Genomic DNA, 14,440 nt, shown 5'->3' with positions numbered 1-14,440 from the left:
TTTTTGTGGAACCGGGGATTGAACTCAGACCCTTGTGCTTGCCAGGCAAGTGCTTATTCTACTGAGCTATCTCCCTGGCCCTGGGAGGTCCATTCTAATAACTTGGTCCTGCGTTTTTGACTCAAACATTGTTCTCATTTTTCCAAATTTAAGGCTGGAGACCCTACTTATACTGTACTTTCCCAAACCATTGTTCATAGGAATTGGGGTTTAGGTTTGCCTGGTAAATGTCAATCTGGAAAGGCAGAGACAGGTTCACACAAGTACGTCTGCTGGTTGCAAGAATTGTACCATAGACTGGAAACTGATCCTCTGGAAGCTATGAGGCCACCCGTCTCTCTGTCTCTAGAGAGGAGCCTGCCACTTCTCCAAAAGATTCTGGAGGCTTTCCCTTTCAGGGGCTTTGGGCAAATCTCTGTGCTTACTAGGAAACGCTGCCTAGACTAGACCTTCACAGTATGTGGGAGCTTGCTCCCTCCTCCCTTCTACCACTGCTCCTCCAGACAGGTCAGCCTATGGGCTTTATGACTTCAGGACAGTGGCAAAAGGCCCCAATACAAGGATGAAGCTTGGGCCCGTGAGATAGCTCAGCAGGCTAAGCGCCTGTGTAGGCAAGTGCAGGGACACTGGCAACACAGGCCGCAATGGCCCTGCCTCCAGGCATGTGTCTAAGCTGGGTAGTGAGACTCTGTACCAAATACATTTAAAAAAAAAAAAAAAAAGATAAAGCTTTTGTAGATACTCATATCTTCTGGTTCCTCCCAATAGAGATGGCAGGGTGGGTGCCAGTGCCACGTCCTTGGGCTTGCCTGCCCTCTGTTGCCCTGTTGGTTGCCCTCCCTGAGGCTCAGGGAGGACCAGGCTAGTAGCTCTTATGTTGGGCCAGCATCTTTTGTAGGTATGGATGTCTTGTTGCTGCCACTTCTGCCCTGAACCTTGGGCGGGGAGAGTGTCAGACAGGGCTTGTACATTGCAGGTGATCCCTAGAGGCAGAGCCCTGATCAGGGGAGGAGAGGGCTGACGGGTCTGGGCAGGGCCAGCCTGCTTATGCCCTGCTGTGTGACCCCTGCTGCCCGCAGCTCACACACAGCGCCTGGTCCACATCCAATCCATGCTGAAGCGCGCGCCCAGCTACCGGACCCTGGAGCTGGAGTTGCTTGAGTGGCAGGAACGGGAACTCTTTGAATACTTTGTGGTGGTGTCCCTCAAGAAGAAGCCGTCCCGCAACACCTACCTCCCCGAAGTCTCCTACCAGTTCCCCAAGGTGAGTCCCTCCCAGCCCCCCACCTCCCAGCTCCTGCCTCTGCTCTTTCTGACTGTGAGGCCCACTTGGGAAGAAGAGATCCTGCTTCTGTCATGGCTTCCTAGCAGGTTCCCCCTCCCCACAGCAAGGAGAGAAGATTGGCTGGGCTTGGGCCAAGGCTCCTTCCGAGGACAAGGGCTGAGAACGCCTGTGCTTAAAATGCAATCCAGCCTATTTACCTGGATCACAGGGTCTTCAGAGCCTGGCCACTCCTGCTGCTGCCTCCATGGCTTTATGGATACCTAATTCACCTATTTAAATTTTAAAATCCATTGTGCCTTAGTATAGTCTCAGAGCTGTATAAGTCATCACCACACTAGTCTTCAAGCCCCACCTCCCTCAGCCACTGTATCTCACTGTTCTCTGCTCATTGCCAGCCAGCTTGGCCTCCCTTGTCAACCTATAATACTTAAGCCCTTTCTCTCTGCCCTTGCCTCCGCCCTGAATGTTCTATGTCCACCTTTCCCAGGGCTGTGGGCTATCTCTTATTTTTCAGTCTGCTCAAGTGACCTCTTTCCAAGGTCTTTCAGGCCCTGACGCAGCCCCTCTACTGTCACATCACTGTGCTGTTTCCTTTGGGCCTACTCTGAAATGCCATTGACTTTCTCTCTTCTGACCAGAGTGTGCAGGACTAGGGGCCTTGTCCTCTCTGTCCATCCATAGCCCCAGCACACCATCAGATGCCATGCGTAAGGTTGGCATTTATCCAGTGAACACGTGAATGAGGTTTCTGTTCATACTCGGCACTCTGCAAGGGTTAGGCATGGGACCTAGGTGGCTGAGAAGCATGAAGAAGGCTGGAAGAGTGGTGCTAAGAGTCTCAGGGGAGGAGATGCTTCTCAACCACCCTGACCCTTGTCGCCAGGTTTCCTTGTCATCTGGTGACCCCTTTCCACATTTCTCTTCTGATAGCTGGACCGACCCACCAAGCAGATGCGTGAGGCAGAGGAGCGGCTCAAAGCCATTCCCCAGTTTTGCTTTCCAGATGCCAAAGACTGGCTCCCTGTGTCAGAGTACAGCAGGTAAGGCCTGGGCTGGCTGGAGGGGGCAGGGACATAGCCTGCCCCAGGACTGTGGCGCTGGCCCTAGTCCCCACCTATACTATAGCAACCTGGCCCTGCCCCTGAGATGACAGTCCTTGTGTCAGAGGCTGTTTCTTCAGTCCTCTGGTAACTTCCCTGATGACAGACCTCTCTCTCCTCCTCATCTATTCCAGTGAGACCTTCTCTTTCATGCTGACGGGGGAAGATGGCAGCAGACGCTTTGGCTACTGCCGGCGCCTACTGGTGAGTAGGACTGCTCAGTCCTTAGGGGGTGGCCAGGGTGTTTGTATTTTTCTGTGTGCCCTTCTATGTGTTTAGCGCGTATGAAATTCTGTGGTCTTCACCCCAAGTCCAACACACACTCCCTACAACACACTTTCTCGGATGAGGCACTCCTGTGATAGCATGGCTCAGGGGAGCCCCTGGTGGACCCTGGGATCTAGAATTATCTACAGTAAGGAGAGGGAGTGGGTCACCTTTTACTGAGTCGTCCTATCTTTTTATCTTTGCTGTACTTTTCATTCATTTTCCTTGGGACTCTGGGCTCTGGCTGCTGATCTGATTGCAGTGCTGTCACCCCAGAAGGATGTGTATGTATATTAGCCTTGGCTGGCCTGGTGTGGGGAGGAGTCCTATCCATGGTCTGGGAAGACAGAGTCTGAGCAGGGATAGAGGAGTCCTTCTCTAGGACTGGGGACAGACAGATACCTGAAACTTAGGGGAAAGAGCTTGGGTTTTCAAAATCTAAGTCATTTTTTAAAAAGAAAAACTCTTTCTACTCCTCCTTCCCATCAGTCCTGGGAAAGAGCCCGAGACAGAAGCATGGAAAGCCAGAGGCAGGGCAGGACAGGGCCTGGCCCCCGCTACACTATCCCCGGATGTCATGGGTTATTGACAGTGCCTTGGGGTTTCCAGACCTCAGTGAAAGAAGGCCTCACCAGATACCTTCACCAGGTAGGAGCAGATGAAGGCAGTCCTTAGCAGGGTCCTACATAGTAGGACGAGACGACTTTATCATGGATCCTATCCACGAAGATCTTTAGCCAGTGTAGTAGGAAAGGACCAAGGGAATAAGCTTTTGCTTAGGACCTATCATGTGCTGAAATAGATGTTTTAAATACCAGATTTTGTTTTCTTTGATAGTCCTCATAGTTCTGTTATCCCTGACCTATAGATGAAGACCCTGAGATTCTGAAGTGCAGTAACTCACCCAGGGTCACACAGCCAGGGAAGGACAGCACCGAAGTTTACTCCAAGACTGTCATCACCAGTCTGGCACTCATGGACTCCCCTGAAAAGATAGCCTGGGGGAAGGGATATGTGACTATCAGATGCCCTGTGAGTGGGCCTCAGGGAACAGGGAGCAGTGCAGATGCCCGGGGCAGAGGTTGGCGGGCCCCCACCACCTCCCCAAGCCCAGGAGGAGTCCAGCAGATGCCGACTCTGAGGGAGCTTCTTTCCAGTGGGTCTGCTGCCCCCAGGGAAGAGCGTGTTTGTCCTGGCGCGCTCAGAGAGGGCCTAGGCTGGGTCCCTGCCAAGGGGGCTGGCACTAACCCGGCATTCCTGCAGATTGGACACAATGATTCTAACCCAAATCCCACATACTTGATTTAATCACTTGGGGCTTTAGGGGAGGCGGGAGAGAGGGAAAGAGAGAGGAGTGATTTTCAGGCCTAATATGGACAAAAACCGATTCGGCCTTCTCTTTAGATTGGTGACGTGTGGCCAGCAGGTTTGGAGACTGAAATAGCCCCATCTGCATTTGCTTAGCAGCCTGCACGAGGGGCCAGCACCTGCCGCTCTGCTTCCTCCCCACTGGACTGTGCCAGGCTCTCCCAGCCTCTGAGCTCTAGGCGGCCACAGGTCCTGCCAGCCCCTTGCTGGAGAGCAGATGCCGGGGACTCTCCCAGCCTATATGTGGGGGCTTTAGGCTCGGGGAGCTCGCAGTGCGTGCCCCTTCCCCCAGTGCCTACTTTTTACATCTTCTTCTCTGTTATTCTTCACTCTGTAGCATACCTCTGTCCTGTGTCTTTGTGTCCCTTTCCTTCCCTTCCTATCAGAAAGCAGCATGCTGTGAAGGTAAGAAAGCAAAACCAGAAGCCAAAACAGACTTCTGGGTCCACAGCCTCTAGATGCATGACCGTAGGCATGACTCAGTGTCGAACTCGGTCATCTCATCTGTATAGTGGGGACACTGTTGTCTTCTTCTTAGAGTACAGAGCCTAGCACCTGGATACAGTAAGCGTTTAATAAATAGTAGTTTCTTTCTCATCTTTTGTCACCTTTGAAGTTGGATCAAGGAAGGGAGAAAAGCCATAATATGCAGTGTCCCCATGAGAGGACATAAGCCTCCATGGCTTTCTGTTGAGAATACACACAGTTGGGGCCCAGCCTTAGGGATGTAAGTCCAGAAATTGCCCTGGAGCCCCTGGCTAACTGCTTTGTCCTTTTCCATCCACTGTCAGAGCGTCCTCCTGGGAGGGAGAGTGGAACCTGTTTAGGGCCTGGCATCTTGGGTTAGAAGACCCCGCAGGGGCCAGATTCTGCCTCTGGAGAATGGTGGCCTTTCCCTGGGGGCCCAGTTGGACTTAGATGAGGCGTGGCATCTTCCTTCACTAGGAGGCAGTGATTAGTGCTCAGGTGCCCAGGAACAGGAGCAGGCTGTGATACTCATGCCCTCTGTGTGTCTGTCTCTCTCTCTCTCCCGCCCCTCCTGGTCCAGCCAAGTGGGAAAGGGCCTCGGTTGCCAGAGGTGTACTGTGTCATCAGCCGCCTGGGCTGCTTCGGCTTGTTTTCCAAGGTAAGAGCTCTGGCTTGCTTCCCTGCCCCCAGCTGACAGCTCCCACAGGACCATCTGCAGCCAGCTTAGATGAGAAAACCACCTGGAGAGGGTGGGAAGGCAGGAGCAAGTATGAGTGAGCCCTCGGCCTCCCCCCACCCCTTCCCAGGCTGCACTCCCTTGCATCTCCCTGCTCTTTCTGTAGTCCAGAAACTTCTTTGCCAGGCTCTTGCGCCCTGCAACAAGGCCAGTTAAGGAAAAACAGCAGCCTCCAGGGAGTGCCAGGGAAAGTGGGAGCAGTGATGACGTAGTCACTTTCTCAGCTCTGGGACACAGTACCTGCCGCCCTAATACTTGCCACCCAGGCTTGAAGGAAGAGTTTATTTTGGTTCATGTTTTTAGTCCAGGGTCCATACTACAGAGACAGAAAGGCAGAGCAGAGGGGCAGAGCGGAGTGAAGCTGCTCACACCATGGCACCTGGGAAGCAGAGAAGGCAGGAGCTGGAGAGGGTGACGCAGGCCGTGCCCCCAGCGACCCACTGCTTCCAGCCAGGCCCCACTGCCTGGGCACATTTAGTTTTGATGCCCCCGTGGCCCCGTGGCCTTCCGAACACATGAAGCCTTTAAGGGCCCTTTCAGATCAAACCGTGACAGCGTGTGATGATCCCGGCAGTGCAGTCTTCCCAGTTCTCAGCTTCGAGCCCAGTGTGATCAGATGCCAAAGGTGGGGAAGGGCCACTCCTGATGCTCTTTCCCGGGGGGCTGCGGGTGCCCACGCAGGTCCTAGACGAGGTGGAGCGCCGGCGTGGGATCTCTGCCGCACTGGTCTATCCCTTCATGAGGAGTCTCATGGAGTCCCCCTTCCCTGCCCCCGGGAAGACCATCAAGGTGAAGACGTTCTTGCCAGGTGCTGGCAACGAGGTAGGGATATCTGCGGGGCTTCTCTCTGACAAGCGCAGGGGCTGGAGGAGGACTGGGCTGGCAAGGCTTCCATCTCTGGGTGTGCAGGGCACAGCCCCTTCCTTGCCACTGTGCAGTAGCAGTTGAAAAAGTGAACCATGGAGCTATAAATGTTGCTGGACTCTCAGCTCTTGGGTGCCTTCCCTGACCTATTTGGACTAAACTGCACTCCTTTTTTTTTTTTGTGATTTTTTTTCTTTTCAAAGTTTTATTGATAAACATATAGCAATGAGACAGCTTCAAATCAAATCGAAAGTACAGTTTCAACAAATAATACACTGCATACATTCTTCTCAGTGGTTAATTGCTGTACAAGATGCAGGCTTGTGATCCTACTTACAAACACCATTAGAAAAAATCATTCTATTCATTAAGAGAATGCAACTATATATCTATCCCAACCACTTTGTAAACTGCACTCTTATCTGCCTTGTTTTGACCATTTATTAAAAATATACTGCTAGGTGCTCTCTCACTATCAGGGATTGTGTCAGACCTTAGGGCAGAGTTAAAGAGGTGAAATAAAGAGCTCTATTCTCCCAGGAGTTTCTAGTCTAGTAAGAGACCTTGGAATTACTTAAATAAATACTTGTGTATGCAAATAGGTAACTTTTAATGGTATAAAGAGCCAAGTAAAACAAAGGACTCAGAGTGTGCAACAAAGGGTCTGCTTGGGACTGGGGTTGGGGATGAAAGTGACTGAAAAGAGGCTGGGGTGGTTGAGAAGGGGTGCGAGGAGGAGTGGGTAAGGAGGGACCAAGTTGTAGGGGTCCTGTCAGGCCAGGTCAAGGGTTACGCATTTCGTCTGACAGAGAGTTATGATGAGATCAGGGAGGCTTGACTGGAAGGATTGACTAAGTGTCTTAGAGAGTTTTAAGGACAGAGGCACTGGTGGCAAGCTCTGTGGGGCACCGGCTTTCATTAGGAGAGGAAAGGAGGCCATAGCTTCTCATCTGGCAGCATTGGTTTTCTCAAAATAGAAATTAAAGGGTGCCCTCTGAAAGTCAGAGAAAAGCCGGGCGTGGGCATGCACCCCTGGAATCCCAGCACTCAGGAGGGTAAGGTGGAGCATCATAGAGTTGAGCCCAGCCTGGGCCTCATAGTGACAGCATGCCTCACAAAAACAAAACAACCAAACAAATGAGCGTCAGGGAGTTGAGGGAAGAAGGAATGAGTGGGTTGTCACCCAGAGTGGGAAAGGCACTGACTTGAGAGCCACAGAAGTTTTCTGTGTGGTGGTGGTGCCTGCTGTGAGCCTTCCTCCCAGGCCCTTTCTCCCTGTCCCCCTGTGGAGACATCAGGATCAGTGGCTGGCCTGGAGGCCCAGCCCTACCCTGACAGTGATGTCCAGCCTGTCCATCCTTCAAATCTGGCCTGGCTGCCTCTGGACTGGACTTCTCAAGTCTTCAGTTTGGATTAGTGACTGATCCTTGCACCCTTCTTGCTTTTGTCTAGAACTCTTCCACTCTTTTCTCTGCAGAATCCGAGTCAGGAAGCCTGTGCTCCAAGATGCTTCCCTGGCCCACTCCACATTCCTTAGAGCCCTGTCTGCCTGCCCCTGTGCAGAAGTTCTCCCCACTTCCCGGCTCCTAACAGCCTCCAGGCTGTCGTCTCCTTGAGGGAGGGATGGGTGGAAAGAGACCGAGGGCTCAGGAGCATCCTGCGGGATTCCCAGTCCTGGGGCCTGGACACTGGGCACAGGCTTTGCATGGAGGGCAGCTGGCCCGGGCCTCATAGCCCTGCTTCCTCCTGGCCAGGTTTCTGGACTGTCTAAGTCATTCCTTGTTCCTGGTGTGGGACTTAGATAAAGGCTGAAACGGCAGGACAAGCATAACCTCTGGGCGGAAACTTTCCACCAGGAAAGGGAGGGGATGTGGCAACAAGGACATCAGCATTGCGTTCCCTGAGATGGTGGAGGCCATAGTCCTGGGATGTAGGCATTGCTTTCCTGTGGGCTGGAAAGCTGTGATGAGTTGTAGATTCTGGTCACTGTGAGGGCCCAGGCCTTGACCCGGGCAGATGGGAAAGAGAGGGGAGAGGGCCGTGCAGATCAGAAGACACGACTCCCTTGTTCTTCTTATTCCTAAGAGCAGGCACCTCTGTGCCCCGACTTTTGCCTATAGGTATTTGGGTATTTGGTGCTATAAGACCTGTGGTCCAGGGGGCGAGGAGACTGGAACTTACTGCAGAGCAGGGAGCATGCAAGTTCCTTGGAAGGAAAGGGAGGAAAAGGAGACTGTGCCTGCAGGAGCCCTGGTGGGGCCTGGGGCAACCTGACCTGGCTGCTTTTGCCCACATCCCCAACTCCCTCCAGGTATTAGAGCTGCGGCGGCCCATGGACTCCCGGCTGGAGCATGTGGACTTTGAGTGCCTCTTTACCTGCCTCAGTGTACGCCAGCTCATCCGGATCTTTGCCTCCCTGCTGCTGGAGCGTCGGGTCATTTTTGTAGCAGATAAGCTGAGGTAGGGGCCAGGGATCAAGGAAGAAGGGGGGGGGTGCACAGCCACTGATTAAGTCAACAGGTATCGAGCATGTGTTGCATGTCACAGGTGGTGATGTGTGTGTGTGAGAGAGAGAAAGGCTAACAAACCTTGCAGCAGAGTGCTAGGGGCGGGGGAGCACACAGGATGCCAGGATTGAGAATCCCAGGGCAGGACTGTGCCTGAGGAAGAACAGGGTTGCTTCTTCCTTTGCAGGGGCCATGCAAGTCCAGGTGCAGATGTGTTTATCTGGGGAAAGGTAGGAAACGGGGGGACTGCTTGGCTGCTGGCCGCATTTCCTCTAGGGGGACGCAAGACCACCTTTGTAGGGTGCTGGGCTGAGGAGGGAGAGGAACTAGAGCAGTGGTAGCACCCCTGCGGCATGTGCTGCAGCAGGCATATGAGCCAAGTCTCCCCAGTGTCACCCGTCGCCTGGCAGCTGAGCATCTGGTAACAGCACACATGGGGCAGTGTGGGCACTTTGGGACGAAGAGGTGGGTTTTGGGTTAGTTTGGGCACTCATCTCTGAACTAGAGGAAGAATGGCAATAAGGAGGCTGAGCCGTCAGTAGGATGGGTGAGGGCTGCCTGGAGAAGGAATTCCAGGGCTGGAAGCCCGGGAGCTGTGGAAAGGGCTAAGAGAGCAGGGTGGTTACTGGAAGTTCAGCCAGCCCAACTGGAAGATGATGTCCGCGATCAGAGATGCCAGAGAGCTGGTATAGGAGGAATGAGAAGAAAACTAGAGGGACCAGAGACTGGGTCCACATTGGCATTTATGATTTTGGAGTAGAGATGTGGTTGTGACCATGGAGGGGTGGCAGAAGTGGTGGTCATTCTAGGAAAAGAGAAGTGGGAGCTCCTCTCAGCAACTGATACTTTTGTGGAACAAGAAAGGAGAGCGTGGGACAGGCTGGGAGGCAATGGGACACTGGCAGTACCTGGTCTTCTGCTGTGTTTGTCTAAGGCTGTCTCGCAAGCAGGGCTTTCCCTAGAGCAGGGGAGTTAATTCAATCATTTGGATGCTAAGCTGCCTGGTTGTGTGCTAGGGTGTGTCAGGTGCTGAGATGAGGGCAGTGAGAACTTTTTCCTGGCTTGTCCCCTAGTAAATCCCTGACCCCGGGGCTATTTCCTTCTGTATGTATGAAGGGGTAATTGAAATGAGCAGGAGAAATGGTGTCCCTGCTGCGCTCATAAGGGGACCACATTCGCTGGCTTTTCCAGAGATGGCCAGCATTTAGAAATGAAGACTGCCATGCATGTGTTCCCATTGTAGCCTCAGTGCTTCTGGGGGCCAGCTTGAGGTGTTCAGTCACTCTCGGGGCCTTTGTGAAGGGGTCCAGCCTGGCAGTTGGGTCTATGTGGGCACCTGTCTACTACCTTCTGCCTTCTGCAGGTGGCCCCTAAGCCTGCAGCCCAAGGGTGTTTCTCCTGAAGGCTTCACCTCCCAGCAGTCAGGGCTGAGCTTCCTCTTGACCACTCCCACCACAGGCCAGCCTTGGTGAATACAGCTTTTGTTTCCTGTGGTTACAGCTGCCTCTGAGCACATTCCAGGACAGTTCTGGGAGGAAAGTACCCCAGGGTCCTATTCTTGGCCCACTCTAGTCATTTAAGTTGTGCCAGCTGTGGGTGTAAGGAAAGCCATCCTCTCCATCAGGGTCTGCCTCTGACCTGGGTGGGGGCCGCCCGTGATGACAGAGCATTGGTGAATGTCCAGATGTCCCTGTAGAACAGGGGAGTTGCCCTGCCATCACTGGGACCAAGTGGAAGAGTGAGATGGTTGCTGGGCTGCTCAAAGACAGCCCAAGACTTTATGGCTATTAAGTGAATTCTGTTGATGCAGAGGAAAAGTCAGGTTTGAAAATGCACTGAGCTGTGTGTGCTTGTCTGTAGTGTAGCCCCCCAGGGTGGAGGTTTTGGGTTTTTTTGTTTTTGAGATGGGCTCTCACCATTTTCTCAGGCTGGTCTTGAATTCCTGGGCTCAACTGACTTCAGCCTTCCAAACAGCTAGAGTGACAGATGTGTGCCGTGGCACATGACTCTTCAGGGAGGCACTCCGACCTGACAGATGGAGGCCCCTCCCTCTAGGTGCCCACACCGAGCCTCAGCACACGGAGGAGTGTGCACCAGCCTCTGCTGGCTGAGCATTTGAGCTGGCCCTCAGAGATTGCCCCCTGAGTCCTACTGGTCATTGGCTTGGGCAACTGAGCCCTGTGGCATCCTGGGTCTGGAGTCCTGGAGCCCCCTCAAGGCCAAGAGAGGGAGGACCTTACTGAGGCCTGGGAGGAAATAGGGGTGTGGGCACCTTCTGCTGATAAGAATGGTACAGGCCACTTCTCCCCCGCCTTTGTCAGATCACAGTTACCAGCCCAGGGGGAAGGAAGGGGAAGCAGGAGGGAAGAGCAAAGAAAGAAGCACTTGGATGGGAGAAAGCAAAACTGGCTGTGTCTTGGCTCTGCTACTTATGACCAAGGTGGCCCTAGGTTTTGCTGACCCAGCTGTGAATTCAGGACTGCCACCGGTACCTCTTGGCACCCTCCCAGTGCTTGCATGCTGTAGATTTGTTATTAGCTCTTGCTTTTGTATTTCTCAGCATGAGCAGATACTATGCATCTGGGTGGTCTGTATGTGTGTGTGTGTGTGTGTGAGAGAGAGAGAGAGAGAGAGAGAGAGAGAGAGAGAGAGAGAGAGAAGAGTCCTTGCATGTGCAAGTGTTAATACATACCTTGTGGCTGCTTCTAAGTCAAGTCCCCAAATGAGGGTAGTGTCAGTGTCTTTGAGGCCCTAAGCGGTAGCCAGGTTGGACCTTCACCATTCTGCGAGGTCTGACCCAGGGCCCTGAAACTCTTTAGCATTTTTGTTACACCAGAAAATTTAGTGTCAAAAGATGTTTGTTTGTTTTTTTTAAAAAAAACCAAAATGTTTTAAAGCTGGGCATGGTGATGCATGCCTGTCATCCCATCACAGGGAGGCTGAAGCAGGAAGATGGAACATTTGAGCCCACCTGCACAACTCTGTGACTCGAGACCCTGTCTCAAAATAAAGGGGGCAGGAGTGTAATTCTTTGTGAAGGCCCTGGGCTCAGTTGTGTCCTGAGCCCAAGCCATCTCGACTATTTGTCCCTGGAAGGTGCTGGGCCAGGCTCAGGTACCCCTCTCTCTCTGTCCGCCAGCACTCTGTCCAGCTGTTCCCACGCGGTGGTGGCCTTGCTCTACCCCTTCTCCTGGCAGCACACCTTCATTCCTGTCCTCCCGGCCTCCATGATTGACATCGTGTGCTGTCCCACCCCTTTTCTGGTCGGCCTGCTCTCCAGCTCCCTCCCCAAACTGAAGGAGCTTCCTGTGGAGGAGGTGAGGCCAGTGGGCAGGGGTTGGGAGGGAAGCAACCAGAACTCCACTTTGGGAGAAAGGAGGGCAGAGGGGAAGGGGGCAGAGGGGAAGGGAGCAAGGCTCTTGGAATCCCTCTTGGCTTCTGGGTCTGGGCCTCTCTCCGGCTCCGCTTGGCTTGTACTTCTCTCTCCCTGGGAGGTCTGTCCCAGCTGGAGGTGTTTCTGTCATCTGGCCCTGGAAACCTGGGGAGTCTGGAGGCCTGGCTAAGGGCACCACAGAACCCATTTCCTAAGCCCCTGCCCCTAATGACTCTTTCTCAGGCGCTGATGGTAAACCTGGGATCTGACCGATTCATCCGACAGGTAAGAACAGCACGCTGGAACCACCCACTGCCCAGGTCAGGCACCTGTTAGACTCGGGCTCCTGAATCTGACAATGTCAGACACTCACCGTTCACAGCCTGAGCCCTGCATTCTGTACTGAGTAGACAGAGCCGATCTGAGAATGCCTAGTCCCAGAAGGATCTGCCTATCTGGTGACATCACTGGTTTCTGAAATACAAGGGACAGGGCCCCAAAATGCAAAGGTCTGACCTCTGTTCTGCCACCTGAGAGCCATGTGGTCTTGGACAGGCCTCTGAACTTGTCAAGGTAATGTTCTGGGGCTGGAGGGATAGCGTGGCAGTCTGAGTGCCTGCCTGGCAAGCACCAGGACCTGGGTTAGATTCCTAGTACCACGTGCGGTGCTAGCCCCAGAACCCTGAGCACACTGTGCTGATCACCAAAACTGGGCATAGTGGTGTACACTTGTAATCCCAGCGCCAGGCAGCTGAAAACTGGAGGATCACTATGAGTCCAAGCTGCATAGGGAGACACTGTACCAAATAAATAAATAAAACACTTTAAAGAATTTTTTTTTTTAAGTGTTCTGGTCTGCAAAGTAGGGATGGTGATAACACCTTGAAATGTTGGCAGGGACAACAGGATGACCAGAGTGCGCTTTGTAGTGTGAAGGTTTGCACTCATTGTTGTCACGTGCAGTAAGCCCTTCTTCCTTATGGAAAGCCTGCTGGCTCTCTACAGAAGAGCATACTCCAGCACATCTGCTCTGGGAATGGACAGTACCTTACACACTGCTGGCAGAGCCAAATGACACAGAACCAGAATGCAGACAGGGAAGGTGGACCAGGCTCACACCTGAGACACAGGCTTAGCCACAGCCTCTCTGCCCTGAGCTCCCTGTCCCACTTGCAGCTGAGGATAAACTGGGGAGGAACTGGGAGACTTAATTCGTGTTAGGGACAGAACCTGCATCGGCTGCTCAGGACCAGTGCAGTCTGTGAATGTGTAAACTTGGGTAAGTTTCTAACCTTCCAATTCTCCATCATCAAATGAGGTGGATAACAGTATCAGGATTATAGGAGGAGCTACATGAGATTATGTCTATAAGCTTTTGAGAAGCACTTAACACACAGGAAGTGCCCATCAGCATCAGCTGGGATTACTATTCCGGGTCTCTTCCCCCTGTAGATGGACGATGAGGACACCTTGTTACCTAGGAAGTTACAAGCAGCTCTGGAGCATGCTCTAGAGAGGAAGAATGAACTGATCTCCCAGGATTCTGACAGTGACTCCGATGATGGTGAGGAAGGCTTGCCTGGGCAGCACTGGCGCCAGTCCCAGACTTTCTCTGCTCTGCTTCTGGGCCCTCTGGAGCTGGGACCCAGATTCTGTGCACCAGTCCCTTTCTGGCTGCTATAGCTGTGGTTGTAGGATGTTGATCTCGCTCTAGTGCCTTTTTGATTCCCGGAGGGCTGGGAAGGAAAACCCAGAGGTCATCACCGACTCTTCTGGCTCAAAGGATTGGGCCTTGCTTCACGCTGCTGCAGGAAATGGGAGGAGGGGAGTCTTCCTGGGAAGTCAGGGGAAAGTGGTGCGCTGGTCTTGGACTGTTTTCGTTCACCCGGCACATCGTGGCCAGCTTCATGTTCAGAGCAGTTTCTGACCTCTAGGAGCACAAGAGCCTCTTGCCAGTCTGTGAGCTCAGAAGATAACTGTGAGAACAGCTGAGGGGTGTTGGCTGAGGCTTAGCTGGGAGCAGGAGACCACGCCAGGGAGAGACTGGGAAGGCTTTGCAGGCCAGTGACCTGACCCTTACAGGTTTTCTCTTGCCTTCCAGAATGTAATACTCTCAACGGGCTAGTGTCCGAGGTGTTTATTCGGTTCTTTGTGGAGACTGTTGGGCACTACTCCCTCTTCCTGACCCAGGGTGAAAAGGGGGAGAGGGCCTTCCAACGAGAGGCCTTTCGGAAGTCTGTCGCCTCCAAAAGCATCCGCCGTTTTCTTGAAGTCTTTATGGAGTCTCAGATGTTCACTGGCTTCATCCAAGACAGGGAGCTAAGAAAGTGTCGGGCAAAGGGTAAGACTGGGGGGATTTTGAGGGCAGGGGGTTACGGGTCTTAGCAAACTTGTTTCCCTTCAACTTAACTGCATAACTAAGCTCTGTGGTAGAATCTCTTGGGGCTCAGGTAGGCCAGGCCCCTTTGCTTT

General features: G+C 53.1%; 1 protein-coding gene across 3 annotated transcripts in view; it reads left to right on the top strand.

Moving 5' to 3' along the window:
* St5 (suppression of tumorigenicity 5) overlaps positions 1 to 14,440 on the top strand; it is a 179,446-nt gene that overhangs the window by 163,205 nt on the left and 1,801 nt on the right. For all 3 annotated transcript variants that reach the window (XM_023707591.1, XM_004647337.2, XM_023707592.1), the window contains 10 exons: positions 1,080 to 1,264; positions 2,216 to 2,325; positions 2,520 to 2,589; positions 5,069 to 5,146; positions 5,906 to 6,046; positions 8,400 to 8,548; positions 11,735 to 11,912; positions 12,212 to 12,253; positions 13,421 to 13,532; positions 14,070 to 14,309. In XM_023707591.1, coding sequence (XP_023563359.1) covers positions 1,080 to 1,264; positions 2,216 to 2,325; positions 2,520 to 2,589; positions 5,069 to 5,146; positions 5,906 to 6,046; positions 8,400 to 8,548; positions 11,735 to 11,912; positions 12,212 to 12,253; positions 13,421 to 13,532; positions 14,070 to 14,309 — 1,305 coding nt within the window. The remainder of the gene's footprint in view (positions 1 to 1,079; positions 1,265 to 2,215; positions 2,326 to 2,519; positions 2,590 to 5,068; positions 5,147 to 5,905; positions 6,047 to 8,399; positions 8,549 to 11,734; positions 11,913 to 12,211; positions 12,254 to 13,420; positions 13,533 to 14,069; positions 14,310 to 14,440) is intronic.

The sequence above is a fragment of the Octodon degus genome, unplaced genomic scaffold, assembly GCF_000260255.1.
Source record: "Octodon degus isolate 3935 unplaced genomic scaffold, OctDeg1.0 scaffold00302, whole genome shotgun sequence".
NCBI lineage: Eukaryota > Metazoa > Chordata > Mammalia > Rodentia > Octodontidae > Octodon > Octodon degus.
Note: the sequence above shows the minus strand (reverse complement) of the source record. Positions and strands in the feature narration are given on the sequence as shown.